Raw genomic sequence first — 18,615 nt, 5'->3', positions numbered from 1 at the left:
GCTGACTTCCCAGTCCTGAACAGCCAAGGCAGTCCATTTCCACTGTAAGATGCACCTGGCTTTCGCAGCCGACGCACTATTACGGCTGTTTCAATTGTGATAATTGTGGGGAAGCTCGTTTTCTAGATTACTATTAGCAAATTCACAGAGTAATGAAGACACTTCAGTTCACTACATTACAAAGAGATTTACTTATTGAAAATAGGGAATATTTTAGAATCAACATGCAAATTAATTGAAGTTTATTTTTTGGAATGTGAATTGAATGTGGCTATATTTAGCTGTTTATATTTAAGGAAGCAGGCCTTCACAAATAAGCTACAGGCTTAAAAGCACACTCAGAAGCAAAGACATATGCACTTAGATGACTCCTAAGAACTTGAGGTGTTCATGAAGACAGAATTACAAAACATTTGGAATTACTTAGTTTTCTGCTGCTAATGGTCATGATTCTGACAAAATTTATTGGTTCATCAAACTATAGCACAAGCATCGGAATGTATTTGTAATAAATTACCATATTTGCATATATCAGTCAAAGCACAAGGCCTAAATACTTGCAAACAAGATGCATTATTAATTTAATTGTCACAGCCTATTTAGCTAGCTTCTATTACTATTTGCTATAATAGGCAGTGCATAAGAAGAGAGAATCAAATTCAAATGGTGAAAAAAAATGATTATACTGTCCTGGAAAAAATTAAAATATAGCAAGCTTGCAAAATGATAGTCAAGGCATTAATGTTTCAAATAGGTTAAGGAAAAAAAAAAAAAGACTTGAATGTGATTTAGAGATCAGTCCCCCCAAATGCTGGCTGAACATGCTGAGAAAGAATTTCTTTGTTTCCAAAAACCATCAAAAGGCATGCATTTCCTCCTCAGGAAGTGAGGAGGAGGGAGGCGGGGAACAAAGAGCTCTGTGAGCACTGCCCATGCTTGGCTTTGCCACCTCATGGTGAGTCTTCTCAGGTGCCTGTCACCTTCTGGAAACTTACACTAACAATGCAATTCAGAATTCCTAGCAGGAAAAGAGGGTGCTTTATAGGGAGGCATCACAGAAACAAGGACTGTTACCTCGGGCCTCTGTTACAGGAAAACAATTCAAAGATGCCTGGTTGAGATGGACTGTGTGGCTTGGGCTCCGTAGATGCTCCTCGTCCAGCCCAGGGCCCAACTCTCGCTACTGAGAAGCCTGTCCTGATGCCAGAAGCAAGAGAAGTGGCAGCAAGGAAGGAAGAGACTGACAGATCTCAAAGGGAGGCGGGGGGAGGCCGGGCCGGTGAGCTACCCTGTGCCTCTGGGTACCCTCCATGTGTGACTGAGGGTCTCAAGCGAGGGCAGGCCAGGGCCAGAGCGCCCAGGATTCCCAGGCCAGCCAGGCTCCCTGTCCTCAGACAGAGGAGGCGCCTGCTCTTGCAAGCGCGAGCCGTGAGTCCCCGCGTTGCCTCTGAGTTGGCTGTACACGCCAAAGCTGGAAACACGGCAAGTGGCCGGCTCACCGGGCAGCTGACACTGCTGTGCTCTGGCTCAACTGGTACAATTCAGTCTAGGCGAGAACGCGGATTACAACACAGAAGCAAGGAGAAAGGACAGGTGGCAGTGAGCGACAGAGTGACTGTAGTGCTATTTTTCATGGCTCAGCAGCTGTAGTATCATCTGAGGGGTGACACAAGATGCGTTTCTTTTTTAATATCAGCAGTTTACTTCTACAGGAAAAATGCAAGAAAATGTTGATTTACCATCTCAAAATGAAAATGCAGTGAAAAAGAGACAAAGTTTTGTTTGGATGTTTATCTCAGCTCATTCAAATGCATTTGCAAAAGTACGTCTTTCCACATTTAACTCTCCTGAGGTTTCCAGACTGCTCACAAACTCAGAGTCCCTCAAATACTTTTGAATATGACACAAAATTTGGGTGGAAGGAGAACATTATATAGGACACTCCAAATACAAAGTGACGACTAACTTGATAAAATCGTAGACGAAACACTTCAAAAATTCAATTACACTGAATTTGTTAAATGAAGAATAAAAAGGAATGGGAATTACCTTTCTTTGGGGGTGCCAACTCCATGTTTGCCTAGTAGATGAGTATTTAAGTGTTTCTTCATGACAAAAGCGACCCTAAAAAGGGGAACAAAAAAAAAATTAGATAAGGTAAACTTTGACTCTCTGCTAAAAAATATGCACAAAATCTATTTCGGAATGAGGAAGGCTGCCTGAGTGTGACATGCAGATTCACACTGCGGCTCACACCTTTGCTGAACACGTGAGCTTGCACCCACTGTAAACACTGGGATGCACAGACACCAGGACCAAAGTCGCTTCTAAACTGAGGGGTTCATTGTCCCCCTTGGCTCTACTAACAGTGTCCAAGACAATGACTTCCCTTCCTTAGAAACCAGCTTCCCTGTCAGCTCCCAAGAAAGAGAAAGAGATGCCTCAAGACACTATTCTCTGCCCCTGAGTTGATCCTACACTTCAATCATGAAGTGATTTGAGGAAATGTCATTTTAGTAAAGATTCAAGGGACTATTCGAGATAAAATGAATAGCTTTCACGAAGCATCTTTAAAAACACAGTAATATTTTGAACAGAGAATTTTAAAAAGAGATATAAATGTTCATTGTATCTGCAGCACACACACACACAAATGCACTGAAGTGCCAAGAAGATACCAGTAACTAAAAGCAGCACAAAGTGTCTCCTGATCAGCTCTCTTTTTACACACACACACACACACACACACACACACACATCGGACGACTTCACTCAGTCCCATCAGCACAGACATGAACTGGGCAGGGCTCAGCCATCCTTCCAGGGCGCCCGCCCCATTCTCCTACCGAGCGCATCCAACACCAGTTTAATTATGCCATGTGATTATTTACAACAATCTCGATCTCAGTCAGCAGCATCAGGCTGAAATGGCTCTCTTGATAAGCAAAACAGAAATGATAAATAAAATAAAAATTTACTGTTGTAACTTCCAGTGTAGAAGAAGGGCTCACAAACATTTTCGTTAATTATGTATTACAGCTGTCCTTCATAAAGTTAATTACTAATAGCTGAAAGGCAATAGAATCTATTTGCATATGTACATGAGAGCCATGACATATGCAAAAATATGATTTCAATTAGCATTCTATGGTATGAGGGGCTACAAATCAAATTGGCATGTTATAAGATTCTCCACATTAAGCACTGAACTCATTGGGATGTGAATGCAGGCAGCCACGCGAGGCTAGAAAGAGCCCAGTGACAGGAGCAGGAAGGAGCAGCTCCGACGCGGCCATGCCTCCTCTCCTCACGGCTGGTCTCCACAGAAAGGAAACTCCAGGAACATGCTTGCGTTTTGTTTTAACGGCTGTGATTTTGTTATTCAAATAATACATTTGGATATACGGGAGGCAACGCACACTGATTGTTATGTATTGCTTAATAACTGTGGGCAGTGCTCACTGCAACAATAAATAACTGAGCAGGCCATCAATCAGTGAGATGGAACAAATAAGTTGAGAGAATCAAACTGGAGTGCTTAGTGCTAAGTGCTTAGCAAAAACAACATCAAAAAATACTATTTGTTTCTGCTTGATTTGGACAAAATAAATAACATTATTCATTCCGGTACCAAAGAAAAGTACAGTAATAACAGCAGACCATTTCAGCCATGGCTTCCCTACTGTCCCTATTTCCCTATAATTAAAAAAACATAAAGCTAATCGCAGAGAGCAAAGGTTAAGAACCCAAAACTGCAAAGCACAGCTATTTACTAGGCCAACTGAAATGCAGGAGAGCCAGGCTGAGAAACCACCATGCCGCTCCTAATAGAAAAAAATTGGCCAATTAAAATATTTAAGTTTTAAAGAGTCGAATAAAAACATCACACTGCACAGGGGAACAAGCTAATGTCAGGCAGGATAGGAAGCTTTTACTTAATATAACATTCTGATATTATCTGCTGAATGTCTACGGTATCAAATATTTAGAGGAGTAACAACTTTTAATATAGAAAAATTAAAATAATAAAACACAGCTTAAGTATGGCCAATTGCAAACTACAGATCAAAGATCTGGCGTAAGAGTGTAGACTCTTCCCGTCTGCTCTAAGTAGACTTGGAGCACCATCAGAGTCTCTGGATCAGCCTAAGAAAAAGCGTCAGCCAAGCAAGGCTGACTGGGCACACCACACACCCTGCTGGGCCCGGGGGCCACGCTCCCCACAACAGCCGAGACCGTGAAGACGGGGTCGCACAAGGCTTTGGAGTACCTGTCACCTGCAAAGCATCAGGAAGGGAGCAGATGGTGCCAGATCTAAGGCGAGAGGAGAGCTCGGGGTCGAGTGCACAGGGACCCACGTGTGAGGCCCTGGGGCCGAGCCCCACAGCCGGCACCAAGCGAACTTGCTGGGTGGTGGGGCAGGGCCTCAGTTAGTGGTGAGGGAGCCACGGGGCAGCCCCCTGGGTTCATTCACCGGGGCCACACAAGTGAGTCGTGATAGCAACCCCAAAGCTGAGAATGTGGCACCCGAAACAGCTTTTCCTGGCAAGGCCAGGCCTGCCCCGTCCCCACACTCCAGCTCTCGGGCAGGGCAGGGAGCAGCCGCGGGTGCGTGGGAGGCTCTCCATCGAGACGCGGCCTCCCTGCCCGGACATCCGGCCCCGGGTGGGCACCGGCGAGAGAACGCTCGGGTGGACGGGCTCCCTGCAATAGTCGTCCTGCATGCAGGGGTGAGAGAACAAGTCAGAGCCCCGACTCAGAATGAAGAACCCGGGAGGGAGGGGGAGGGACACAGAGGATAGCCCACTGGCTTGAGCTGAGGAAGGGAGGGAGGCCAGATGCGGGCTAGCAGGAGCCTGGAGCTGGGCCACTCTGCCCTGGGAGCTGTGGGTGACAGCAGGAGCGGCAGGGCACAGGGGACAGGGTGAGCGGCTGAGAAGCCGGGACGGTCCTCAGGGCGCCGGCAGCGGTGACCTGCGGGGCAGACAAGCCCTGGAGGGCCCGAGGGCCGGGCAGTGGGAGCAGCTAGAGCAAGGTCCGGCCATCCGTCCTCAGGGGACACCTGGGCTTGGATTCCAGGGAAATGTGTCTCGAAGCACAACGGCAGGAGGGTGTTGCGGCGGCTGTGAATACCGGGGTGTGGCGGCTGTGAATACCGGGGTGCGGCGGCTGTGAATACCGGGGTGCGGCGGCTGTGAATACCGGGGTGCGGCGGCTGTGAATACCGGGGTGCGGCGGCTGTGAATACCGGGGTGCGGCAGCTGTGAATACCGGGGTGCGGCAGCTGTGAATACCGGGGTGCGCGTGCCATGCCCTGAGCATAAACGACGAAGACTGGACTCACAGTCGGTCTCAAGGCACTTCCAGGACGTTCATGGATAAAGGCGCAGGTGACAGACATCTCAGCTCAAGTGTGTGAGAGAACCGGGGAGATGGAGGTGCAGATATGGACAAGCGTCCTGCTTCAAACAAGCGGTCAGCCACAGCCTCAAGCCCGGGAAAGGGGGGCCTCAGCTCCGGCCCCTCTGTAGCGGCTCTGGACAGTGTCCGAAACAACCAGTCCTGTTTCTTAGACATGCCCGCTGCAAATACTAAATGTAGTGACAGGGAGCAAGAGGTCGCAGTCAGTGAAAGAGACAGGTAACTGGCACAGTCGGTGCGGGAGCCCGCTGTAAGAAGATGCAGTGCACGACAGTGACTGACCGACTGCCCGGCCCACAGACTGAGCTCCGGTTTTCAGTAAGCTTTGAAAGCAGCTCACATTTTGTATTTTCAAAGCTTTGACGCAGACAGTCCCAGAGTCAGAGTCAGAGTCAGAGCAGCAGGGCCCGGGTAGCAGTGTCTGCTGTGGGCGAGGCCACGTGGCAAGCAGGTGGACAAACAGCGGCAGAGAACTTAATACAAGGCAGAGGGGAGGGAAAGACGACGGGTTCTCTGCCACGCTCAGTCGGAAGAGGCAAGCCAAAACCGTGTTTCTGAAACTTATTTACTAAGTTATCAATGAGAGGGAGAGAGCGAGCCAGTGAGTGCACACAGCGAGCTTCAGCCCACGGGGGACCACACTCAGAACCTCAGGCAAGTCGTCAGCCCAGGGCTGCAGCCGCCACCCCCTCCTGAAGGCACCACCCGGAAAGCCTGAGCTCTGTGCATGCTGGGCCTTCACCACCAACCCGAAAGGCGGCGCTCCACACGAGGCCAGCAGGGCCGCTTCCACAGGTGCGCGGCTGTCGGCAGGGGACGGACACAGCTCTGCAGAAGGAGAGCTCCGGTGACTAGGTGGGCATGGCTTTCTTTGCTTAATACTTACTTATTTTTAATTTGATAGGACAGATAGAAATTGAGAGTGGAAGGGAAGATAGGGAGCGAGAGAGAGACTTGCAGCACGGCTTCACCTGAAGGGACAGAGATCTGAACCCGGTCCTTGAGCATGGTAGCAGGTGTGCCCAGCCAATGCTCCACTGCCCGGTCCACAGCTGGACACAGCTTTCTCCAAAGGCACTGGCCACAAGAGCGGGCATGGCGGTCCCGCACGGCGGTAAGGAAACGTGCTTCTGCGACCCCACCAGGACGCGGTGCAGGAGCTCAGGCCTGGGGAATGTGGTCGGGGCCCTGGCAGGACCATGCGGGCACAGGGAGCAGTGGGCACTCTGCACTGGAGGCTCTCGGCCACAAACATCCCTGCAGCCAGTGTGGGGACAACAGCGCGGCTCGCAAAGTCACAGAAACGAGATGGCAGCCGTGCGCGGGCCAGTAGAGGAACTACTGCACATCCGCGGCTCAGCAGAGAACAACCATCCCACCCCCACGGCCCCTGTAGCCAGGACCGCGGTCACAGACCTCGGGGTGAAGGTCTGAGCAGACAGCGCCAGCAGTGCGCGGGGACCAAGAAGCTATCTGACAGGGAGACGGACAGCACGGCCCACAGTCTCTGTACCAGTCTTGAATTTAAACCTCTCCCTCTGCTCTAAAATCTACAGGGCCAATCGATCGAAATCATCTGTTGTGTCCAAGCACAGAGTCAGTGTAAGCTATACAGCACAGGGCACACGTCACAAGACAGGAAAAGCACGGCAATTCAGACAGTGAGCCCCACAGGGCTGCACGGGGGCTAGGAACACAACATTCGGAAGGAGTCTTGTAGGAAGGAGCATGATGTTTCCTTATGTAAATTCAAGTTGCGCGCGCGCGCACACACACACACACACACACACACACACACACACACACGCACACGCGCACACACCAATAACGTGACTTGACTTCTGGAGCACGTGTTACTTGTCACGACAGGTCCGTAATAAGGATTTGGCCATCTTGCTTGATGTCTGTTTCCTGACTGGTAAGGTGTTGCATCACTCTGCAAAAGGCCCTGGAGCAGCGGGGTATCTACATTGAAGGTCCACTGCTGATTTAGGCTTCTCAGGGGCAGAGTCAGATCTCACATGGCAACAGGTGCATGTTTCCTGCTGAGAACACAAGTGAGAAGGGCAGTGGCCCCGGGACACTGATGTCCGACCTCTGTGCCAGGGTCAGGAAGACTAAGGCTGCACGTGGACTGAAGGCTACCGATTAGTGGAGGGTAAAGACAAAATTGATCCGGGACTATCTGGTGAAGGCAAGACAATTGCGTTTCCTTAAAGCAGGAGAAGTGGCTCGGGCAATGGCACACCCAGCTGAACGCACACGTTACAGTGAGCAAGGGTAAGGGTTCAAGCCTCCAGGTCCCTCTTGGGCTTTCCAAGAGGGGAAGCAGGGCTGCAGGTGTCTCTCTCCCTCTCTCCCTTGCCTTCTCTCTCTCTGTTTCTATCCAATAGGTAGATGAAATACAATATGAAAAGCAAATTGACAAAGCGTGTAGAAGTCCTGTGAAGACACTGAGAGGAAAGCCTTTCTGTTAAGCAAACTCTACGTAGTAAATCAGTAGGCCGGACCATGACATCACCTTACCTTGATCTTACAGCAATAAAACAATGTGTGTGTGTCGGGGGGGGGGGGGGGGAGGGCTCGGCACACCTGGTTAAGCACACACATCACAGTGCCCAAGGGCCCGTTTCCACCTGCAGGAGGAAGCTTCTATCTAACAATAAATAAACAATAGAAATATTTTTAAAAATAAAATAAAACAACTTGGAAACTCAAAAGGGAAAAAGCATGCAGAAAGGAGAGCAGATTTACAAGCAGGATCTAGGAGAGACGGCACACATGGCTGGAAGAGTACTTCTGGCAGTGAGAGAGGCCAGAAGGCAGACGCTCCCCCGCTCGGCCTCTCACCAGCCTTGCCGGGGAATGCTCAGCGCCAGGCTCTCAGACAGCAGGGTGGAGCACAGGAGAGCGGGGGCCACTTGCACCTTGTGGAGCAGAGAAGGTGCTGGAGAAAGCGCGTAACTAGGTTTTACACACCACTGCTTATTAATAGCAAGTAAAAACAGGCACACTGCAATATGGCCGAGGGCGAATGCTGACTGTGGAACTAAACACCACTCAGACTTGGCCCGGGACCGGGGACCTCCCCGTGATGCTGCTAAGAGCCGCTCCTCGGACACCTGAACGTTCAGCCCCAGAACCAACCCAACACCACAGGGAGCAGCTGGCAGCGTCCTACAGGGCGGGTGGTACTGTGGCCTGAGCATGTCATGGACATTCACCCACAATCCCCTGAACCAGAGCTGAGCTGCGGTGGGTGGTGTGAGTGCCGGCGTGGTGCAGTACAGTCCCAGAGTTAGAAGCCGGCCGGAAAGAGCAAGATTCTCTCGGTGGGGAGCTGGGGAGGGAGGACGATGAGGACTCTGTCCAGAGGACGGACTCAAGGTGGCCAGAGAACTGCTCAGCCCTGGCGGCTGGGGAGAAACCAGGGCCTCTCTCTGCAAGTCCTGTGTGCTTTCTCCCCAGATCAGCGAACATCTGTCACTTTCATGTTTATTTTCAAGGCTCCATGGTCTGGCTTGTTGCTCTGCTAGTATTTCTACTTGGTAGGTTTTTCCGAACATCCAGATACAGACAAGTGGAAATAACGTTACACAGAAATCCTACGGGCTCTTCAGCCAAAGTGACCGGCTGCTAAGATGTGCTGGCCTTACTGGCTAGCGTTCTTGCTCGGCCTTACTGGCTAAGCAGAAGGTGCGTCTGCTGTTTTGAACCCCTGCTTGACCTAAAGTGGCTGAGATGCTGACCCTCCCTCCAGAGTCCTCAGCGCCATCCTCTCAGGACGCTCCCCCGCTTAGCCCCTGTCCAGCCTGGCCAGGGAACTCCCAGCACCAACAGTGCAAGGTGTCGATCGTCTCGGGGAGCTTGAAGGAACTCCCTGGGCCAGTGTGCTAGGTAGGCCTCTGGGCACAAGACCGAGTACTGGCTTCCTGGAGGAGGAAGAGGACTGGGCAAAGTCATGACCACTGCTGGGACCACAGCACCGCTCCATCTCCTGGCCCAAAGCTGACATGGAGGCCAACAAGAGGGGCCATTGGCTCGGTATGGAGTGAGCATGGAAGTCTGCTCGCAAGCCCCGCGTGGATGGACGGGCACAGGGGCACGACTGTGCTTGACCACCTACGCAGCACGTGCCCCGGGTCTGAGGCGTCGGCAGTGCGGGGCCAGAGCTGGCAGGGCATGCAGAGCACATGCCCGACCACACGCTTAAGGAAGGCTGACATGCAGGCCAGAGACCTGACACTGAGCACTGTGCAGGAGTGCGTCACGATATAAAGGGCCGGTGACAAGCATGACATTTCCCCAGAAACAGCTGGAGTTGAAAAGGCTACAAGTGTGATATTCGTGTGAAGCTCAGATTTACATTACTTCTGGTATTTGCTTTCCTGCATTACGAACGAACGCTTTAAGCATTCCCACCTGCAGGGAAGAAGATTCTCAAGTGTCTCTCTATCTCCTCCTTGCCTCTGAAATTCTCTGTCTCTATACAAAACATAGGACATGAAAGAGAGCGGCCGAGAGGTGTAGAGGCCACAGTGCTGCCCATCTCCGTTTGTAGGGCTTCCCCTGGTGTCTGTGGTGTTCCCATGTGGTGCTGGTCCCCGGACCCCTGTGGCTGGACCTGGTGAGGCGGGCAGTCTGCTGGGTGAACTACTACCAGCCACACCGTTTGTGCTTTCTACCCATGACTTCACCAAAGACACATCTTCCTCCTCCACTGCTCCTTCCTCAAAAAGCAAAGAAAGACTGAGAGCTCAAAGGCTTTCCGATGTGCCCAAAACAGAACTCGCGGACCAAAAGTTACGTTGCTCCAGAATCCAGTCGCCAGATGGATATCAGAAAACATCTGACCAACCCCGGTAGCAAAGTAGGACTAGGCTAAATCAAGCCGCTCAGCACTCAGCCCATCTCTGCAGACACACCTCCTGGTAGGCAGGTGCCTGCTTCCTGCACACGGGAGGCAGATGCTGCTTCCACACCTTCGGCACGCCCCGGCCACCTCACTGAACGCAGCCTCCTTCAGAGAAAAATCTGCGACATGACGAAGTTCAAGTTCTCAGAACTCACCAGGGTCGCGTCTTCATTTTGATTCTTCTGAATGGTTCTCCCCATAAAAATGAGCATTCCAGCAATTGTGGAAGATTAGCAGGGGGAGGCAGACACTACAGAGTGTCCTGATTGCTCGGAGGAATTCCTCTGCCGGTGCCGCGTCTCTCCTGGGAGTACCATAAGCAGCGAAAGCACGGCCAACTTGCCGGAGCGTCGAGGAAGAGCCTCCGCGGTGCTGCTGGGCGGTGGCAGTGACGTGCGCACACTCAAGCCTCCCTCCCTCGCGCGCACCCACACACGACTTACTACCCCGTGACATTGTACTCTTTCATGAAGTCAGGGCTACCACTTCAAGAGCTCATTCTTCTACCACTTCATAAAAACGGAGTCATTACCGTCCGACATCGCAGGCATCAAGTCTTACCCACTTGCCTACTGATCACGCAGGCAACGCCCCCGAGAGTTTACGGTTTGCTCTCTGGGGGGGGGGGGGGGGGGGGGGGAGGGTGGTTCTCAGTACTCAGTGTGTCGGCGTGCCCACCCACCTAAGGCCCACCTGGCTGCTGAAAACACTGAGTCCCCCAAGTTGTTGTGACAGTGGGCTCAGAACCTGAGCAGAACCCATGCTCCACACCTGACGACGGCATCTGCCCCTCTCTACCCTACAATGGTGAGCCGTGGACGGCAGCCGGCTTCTGCTGTCCACTCATGTTCTTGGCGAGGAGTCATCTGACAGACTAAGGAGGGCAGGATCCCATTTCTGAGTAGCAGGAACAGAGAGCAGAATCGTCAACAGAAAATTCTGCAGTCAGGGGACAAAATCTGGAGTGTGATCCAGGTCCTCCAGTTAACAGTGACATCCCCCTGGAGTAGTTACAAACCAGGACATCTCGGACACATGAAATCACTGACGCCTAAGCAGGAAAAATAAATGGACTCAGAGGATTCAGTGGAGAACAGTACAGAGAATAACCAGAGGGCGGGGATGGCCAGACCCAGCAGGGAAAGCCTAGAAAGGAATCAAGTGCAGAGACTACAAAAGCAGGAAGAAGGGAGGGAGAGGGGAGAGACAGGAGAGAGACAATGATCATGAGTCACCCTCACTACCATGGTTGGCCTGTGTTTTCCGTCCAGAACACTTGGCCTGGAATAAGCTCAAAACTGCAAAGCAAGAGTGAAATGTTGGGGCGCCGGCTTAGATTCTGGGTCGCCAGGTTCTGAGAGCTGGTATGGACAAGGGAGGTCAGAGTCCATTCAGACTAGGGACACGTGCAGCCGAGGCGTGGAGCCGCGCAGGCCTGGCTGTGGGCATGTGTGAGGGAGACAGCCTCTCCAGGTCACCTGCCGGGTGAGGGCTGGAGCTCCTGTCCCCTGGGTGTGGCAGGAAGCGAGGACAGGCCCAGGTGACTTCACAAGGACAGTGAAGGTCAGGGCAAGAGGAAGTGGTCACTGAGCTGGGGCCTCGCACGGGCTCTCGGACTCCCTGAGTCCCCTTCTCATCCTTTTGGGATAGGAGAACTTCCCGAGAAGGCAGCAGAACTGAGTGTGAGTGGCCATCACGTGGACGCCTCTGCAGAGAGGATCTGTGACGGCAGACAGTTGACATGCTTAAGGTGCATCACCGGACAGGCCGTTTCCTTCCAAGTAAGAGAGCCAGGGAAGAGTGCTGTTAGCCCAGAGGGGGCAGAGGAGAAGGCGCCCACGCCAAGCCCACAGGAGGCCAGAGTGAAGAGCCGTGACCTGTCACAGTCTAGCTGCGGCCATGGGGCACGCCTCCCTGCCAGCCTGCCGCTTGGTCACGGCCCCTGCTGCAGGGGCAGGAGCCAGAGCACAAAGGCACCGATGGGGGAAAACAGGGGCGGGGGGCTTCCGAGTTCTTCCCTGAAGCTTTGAGTGAACTGGTGACACCGGGCGTGAATGGTACAGGGCATGCGCTGCTGAGGGCCTCGTCCCCGGGCCGGTCTCTGAGAGAGGACTCCGGGGTGGCTGAGCCCACGGCGGGGAGGGGTCCCCTCACAGGACCCCTGGCCGTGGCCGAGCAGAAAAGCAGATAAGACAGAGGCCAGCCGCACTTCTGCGGAGGCCAGAGGCCTTCCAAGTGTCTTCTGATCGGCACCAGGCGCACAAGACTGCCTGGCGTCCCAAGGCCCGTGAAGAATGGAGACTGCTCACCACACGAAATGACCAACCAAGCCCATGCACAGCGGGCTCCTGAGAAAACAAAGAGGCGGGGTGGGCAGAGGCATACTGGCCGAGTGCTCATGTGAGCACATGCAAGGAGCTGGGTTCGAGGCCCGGCTCCCCACCTGCAGCGGATGAAGCTTCACGAGCGGTGAAGCAGGGCTGCAGGTGTCTTGCTGCTCTGCTCCTTATCTCCGCCTCCTCTCTCAACTTCTGTCTGTCTCTACACAATGAAAAGATAAATAAATAGGGAAAAGTCATCATCATAATAAAAAGAGGTGGAAAGGACCCGCATAATCTGCTGTGAACTCACTGAGACAGGAGCAATGGCGTGATCTGTCTGGCACCGAGGTTTACACACTGTTAAGATAAATATCTGTGCTGGAATGCCATTATGCAAAAATGAGAACACAATAGAATAGATTTAATAATCCGATTTTATAGACTGGGATTTAATCTTTATTTAATGATTCGGCAGGCGGTGCGGCAGAGAGGCCCCGGCCATCAATTACCGCAGCTGTGCGGAATCGCCGAGGCCACTCCTCCAGTGCAGCGCCGAGCTTCCACTGAGAATTTACACAGGAATTAACGGAGTGAGTCACTGGAAATCAGGAGCGGGGACTGTTAAAAATAACTGTGAAGTCAGGATTACTTTCTCGCCAATTTTAATCGGCTTGTCTTCTAACTTAAGCTGCTAGCAGTGACATCCTCAAAACTCGTCATGTAAAATGTACCTTGGAGCAGGGGGAGCTGGGCAGTCGCACACCAAAGGTGAGGACATATATCATCACCACGTGCATGGACCCGGGTTCGAGCCGCTGCTCGTCCCCTGCTGGGAGGAAGCTTCACAAGGGGTGAAGCAGGTCTTCAGGTCTCTCTCTTTCTTCCTATCTCCCCCTACCCTCTCAATTTTTCTCTGTCCTGTCAAATAAAATAGAGAAGGAAGGGGGGGAGGGAGAGAGAGATGTCTAACTGGAGCAGTGGATTTGCAGTGCCAGCACCAAGCCCAGCAATAGCCCGTGGTGCCAAGAAAAAGATAAACAAACAAACAAACAAACAAACAAAAAGATAAAATAAGAACCCAGAGGACTAAGGAGATTTTACGAGTGCAACACACCTTCACACCTGAGGCTCTGAAGTACTAGGTTCAATCCCTACCACCAGCAGTTCTGAACAGCATTCTGATTACAAAAACAAAACAAAAGACAGAGCAGAGAGGAGAGAGACAGCACAGCAAGCAGGTGTCGGCACTGTCACCGTCACCGTCACCTTGTGAGGCCCAGGTGCCGGGAGCAGCCCTGCTCCACGTGAGAGTGCTGACAGACACAAAGAAGGGCTCTCAACACAAGCAAGGACCCGGGAGAGCCGACTGAATAAAGAACCGATGGGACCTCTTCCGAAGTGATGAAATATTCTGCTGATCCGGGAACCGTAGCAAGCACTGAGTACGATAAAGTCGTCCTCACACTCATTCCGATCAAACTCTCGAGGATGGTTAAAACTGGAAGCGTCCAGAAACCAGTAAGAGAAGGCCTAGCCCTATGCCAAGGTGTGTCCAGCGAGGCCACACGTTGCCACGCAGGCCGCGCACTGGTGGGGTGACAAGCTCCAAGACCTGAGGGAAAGGCTCCAACAGAGATGCCGGTGCCCGCGCCCTCCGCTGCTGGTGCCACCTGGCGCCGTGCCCCGCACCCGGGGAGCCCTCGGCAGCGCCCTCGCTGCTTGGGCTCCACGTGACAGGTCACCACAGCGCACTGTGCCACCTACACGGAAAGGTGCGCTGAGCTCAGAAAACCACGTCAATGGCAAAGGAACAGCCGCCAGAGCCGGGAGAGGAGGGCGACCGGTGGGGCGAAGGGCCGCTCTGCGGGTTCTGACGGCAGTCACGGAGGCTGAGCGGGAGGCCCGCGCCACACACCTCCACAGACACGGCGCCGGGCAAGGCCAGCGGCCAGCACGCTAGGCTTCTCGTCCTGAGTGGCTCGGGGGCGGCGGGCGGGCCCAGCACTGACGACGGGTCGGCACAGACCCGCGTGCAACGCGACTGCGGCCGGAAACAGAAGCCGGCCGGCGGCACGGGGCGGAGGGGCAGCTGAGATGCGGTCGGCCTTGGTCCCAGTGAGACCACGCGGGGTCACTCACCGCCAGTCACGGGCCGCTGACAACAGGCTCACATGCGCGCGGAGAAGCGGGCGGGCAGGCGTGTGTGCGTGAACACAACGGGAGCTGGAAAACGCTCACCAAGACAGAAGGCCGGCGGGCACACGAAAACCAGCCTAGGGGACGGAGGGGGGAGACTCATGTGGGACGTGGAGAAACAGAGAAAATGGCCGCTGTGCATCCTAGGCTCTCAGACATCTCATTAAAGTTATAACCACTTGGCATTTACTTTTGTATTTGGTGAAATACAGTGATGCAGTTTCATTCTTCTGCATGTTTCAACCCATTGTTTCCAACACCATTTGCTGAAGAGACTCTGCTTTCCCCATGTAATAGTCTGGGCCCCTTTGTCAAAGATGAGATGTCCATAGGTGTGGGGCCTCATGTCTGGGCTCTCAATTCTACTCCACTGGTCAGTGTGTCTGTTCATGTTCCAGTACCAAGCAGTTTTGATGACAATGGCCCTATAATACAGTTTGAGATCTGGGAGTGTGATGCCTCCGGTTCTGTTCTTTTTTCTCAAGATTGTTTTGGCAATTCTAGGTCTTTTCTGGTTCCAGATAAACATTTGTAGCATTTGTTCTATTCTCCTAAAAAATGTGCTTGAGTGGGAGTCGGGCTGTAGCGCAGTGGGTTAAGCACAGGTGGCACACAGCACAAGGACCGGCATGAGGATCCCGGTTCGAGCCCCCGGCTCCCCACCTGCAGGGGAGTCACTTCACAGGTGGTGAAGCAGGTCTGCAGGTGTCTGTCTTTCTCTCCTCCTCTCTGTCTTCCCCTCCTCTCTCCATTTCTCTCTGTCCTATCCAACAACGACAACAACAATAATAACTACAACAATAAAACAACAAGGGCAACAAAAGGGAATAAATAAATAAAATAAATATTTTTTTTAAATGTGCTTGGGATCTTGATGGGGATAGCATTAAATTTGTAGATGGCTCTGGGTAATACATTCATTTTGATGATGTTAATTCTTCCAACCCATGAACATGGAATATCTTTCCACTTCTTTGTGTCTTTTTCAATTTCTTTGAGTAGTGACTCATAATTTTCAGTATACAAGTCTTTCACTTCTTTGGTTAGGTTTACTCCTAGATATTTTATTGTTTTTGTTGCTATAGAAAAAGGAACTGATTTCTGGATTTCAATTTCTTCTAACTTAGTGTTTGCATAGAGGAATACCACTGACTTTAGAATGTTAATTTTGTAGCCTGACACCTTACTGTATTGCCTGATGATTTCCAAAAGCTTCTTGCTGGATTCCTTAGGTTTTTCCATGTATACTATCATGTCATCTGCAAATAAGGAGAGTTTGACTTCTTCTCTTCCAATCTGTATGCCTTGAATTCCTTGCTCCTGCCTGATTGCTATGGCAAGAACTTCCAACACTATGTTGAATAGTAATGGTGATAGTGGGCAGCCCTGTCTAGTACCTGATCTGAGGGGAAATGCTTCCAGTTTTTCACCATTGAGTATGATGTTGGCTGTAGGTTTGCTATATATAGACTCCACTATCTTCAGGAATTTTCCATCTATTCCCATTTTTTGTAGTGTTTTGATCATAAAGGGATGTTGTATTTTGTCAAAGGCTTTCTCTGCATCTATTGATATGACCATGTGGTTTTTGGTCTTGCTTTTGTTGATGTGGTGGATCACATTGATTGATTTACATATATTAAACCAACCTTGCATGCCTGGGATAAACCCCACTTGGTCATGATGAACAATCTTTTTGATATACTGCTGTATCCGGTTGGTTAGAATTTTGTTCAATATTTTCGCATCTATGTTCATCAGAGATATTGATCTGTAGTTTTCTTTTTTGGTTGTGTCCCTGTCTGCTTTTGGTATCAGGGTGATGTTGGCTTCATAGAAGCTGGCAGGGAGTATTCCAGTGTCTTCAATCTTCTGGAAGACTTTTAAAAGTAGAGGTATTAGTTCTTCTTTGAAAGTTTTGTAGAATTCATTTGTAAAACCATCTGGTCCAGGACTTTTATTTTTGGGAAGATTCTTGATAACTGTTTTGATTTCATTAGCTGTGATGGGCCTGTTCATGTTATCCACTTCCTCTTTACTTAGTTTTGGAAGTTGGTAGGTATCTAGGAAATCATTCATTTCTTCCAGGTTCTCTAGCTTGGTGGCATATAGTTGTTCATAGAAGCCTCGCATGATATGTTGAATCACTGTATTTCACCAAATACAAAAGTAAATTCCAAGTGGATCAAGGACTTGGATGTTAGACCAGAAACTATCAGATACTTAGAGGAAAATATTGGCAGAACTTTTTTCCGCATAAATTTTAAAGACATTTTCAATGAAACGAATTCAATTACAAGGAAGACTAAGGCAAGTATAAACCTATGGGACTACATCAAATTAAAAAGCTTCTTCACAGCAAAAGAAACCACTACCCAAACCAAGAGACGCCTCACAGAATGGGAGAAGAGCTTTACATGCCATACATCAGATAAGAGTTTAATAACCAACATATATAAAGAGCTTGCCAGACTCAACAACAAGACAACAAATAACCCCATCCAAAAATGGGGGGAGGACTTGGACAGAATATTCACCACAGAAGAGATCCAAAAGGCCGAGAAACACATGAAAAAATGCTCCAAGTCTCTGATTGTCAGAGAAATGCAAATCAAGACAACAATGAGATATCACTTCACTCCTGTGAGAATGTCATACATCAGAAAAGGTAACAGCAGCAAATGCTGGAAAGGGTGTGGGGTCAAAGGAACCCTCCTGCACTGCTGGTGGGAATGTCAGTTGGTCCAACCTCTGTGGAGAACAGTCTGGAGAACTCTCAGAAGGCTAGAAATGGACCTACCCTATGACCCTGCCAATTCCCCTCCTGGGGATATATCCTAAGGAACCCAACACACCCATCCAAAAAGATCTGTGTACACATATGTCCTTGGCAGCACAATTTGCAATAGCCAAAACCTGGAAGCAACCCAGGTGTCCAACAACAGCTGAGTGGCTGAGCAAGTTGTGGTCTAGATACACAATAGAACACTACTCAGCTGTGAAAAATGGTGACTTCACCGTTTTCAGCCGATCTTGGATGGACCTTGAAAAAATCATGTTGAGTGAAATAAGTCAGAAACAGAAGGATGAATATGGGATGATCTCACTCTCAGGCCGAAGTTGAAAAACAAGATCAGAAACGAAAACACAAGTAGAACCTGAAATGGAATTGGCATATTGCACCAAAGTAAAAGACTCTGGGGTGGGTGGGTGGGGAGAATACAGGTCCATGAAAGATGATGAATGACATAGTGGGGGTTGTATTGTTAAATGGGAATCTGGGGAATGTTATGCATGTACAAACTATTGTATTTACTGTTGAATATAAAGCATTAATTCCCCAATAAAGATATAAATTATTTAAAAACAAAAAAAAATTATAACCAAGTTAGCGCGCCAACTAAGAAGCAGAAAAGAGGGGCTGGGTGGTGCACATATTACATGAGCCAGGACCTGGGTTCAAGGCCTCTCACCATCTCCAAGGGGCAATGCAGCAAAGGAGCTATGTTGCAGGAATCCTCTGTCTCTCTACTTCTATCAAAAAAAAAAAAAAAAATCTTACGCCGCCAAGAATGGTGGCCTGGTGTGGGGTATGACGTCTGGTGGGGGGGGGGGGTGTCAAAAAAGTGGATTTTCAAAACATGGTTTTCAACAGCTCAACTAAGATGAATGTAAGAAGGTAGAAAAAAGAAATCATACCCAGCAATCAGAAACCCCCCAAAAAGGGTGACTGATATGATACTTCAGTGACTGATAAAATTA

At 50.4% G+C, this 18,615-nt stretch overlaps 1 protein-coding gene across 1 annotated transcript in view; it reads right to left on the bottom strand.

Annotated features, from left to right (window-relative positions):
• Nucleotides 1–1,514: 1,514 nt before the first annotated feature.
• The window catches only part of ZNF407 (zinc finger protein 407), a 128,813-nt gene continuing 111,712 nt past the window's right edge, over nucleotides 1,515–18,615 (bottom strand). Inside the window, exons 3-4 of the mRNA XM_060174048.1 lie at nucleotides 2,050–2,124; nucleotides 1,515–1,706 (exon numbers count right to left, since the gene is read on the bottom strand). Of these exons, the coding sequence (XP_060030031.1) occupies nucleotides 1,631–1,706; nucleotides 2,050–2,124 (151 nt within the window). The 3' untranslated portion in view covers nucleotides 1,515–1,630. The remainder of the gene's footprint in view (nucleotides 1,707–2,049; nucleotides 2,125–18,615) is intronic.

The sequence above is a fragment of the Erinaceus europaeus genome, chromosome 15, assembly GCF_950295315.1.
Source record: "Erinaceus europaeus chromosome 15, mEriEur2.1, whole genome shotgun sequence".
Classification (NCBI taxonomy): domain Eukaryota; kingdom Metazoa; phylum Chordata; class Mammalia; order Eulipotyphla; family Erinaceidae; genus Erinaceus; species Erinaceus europaeus.
This window is presented reverse-complemented; position numbering and strand designations above follow the sequence as displayed.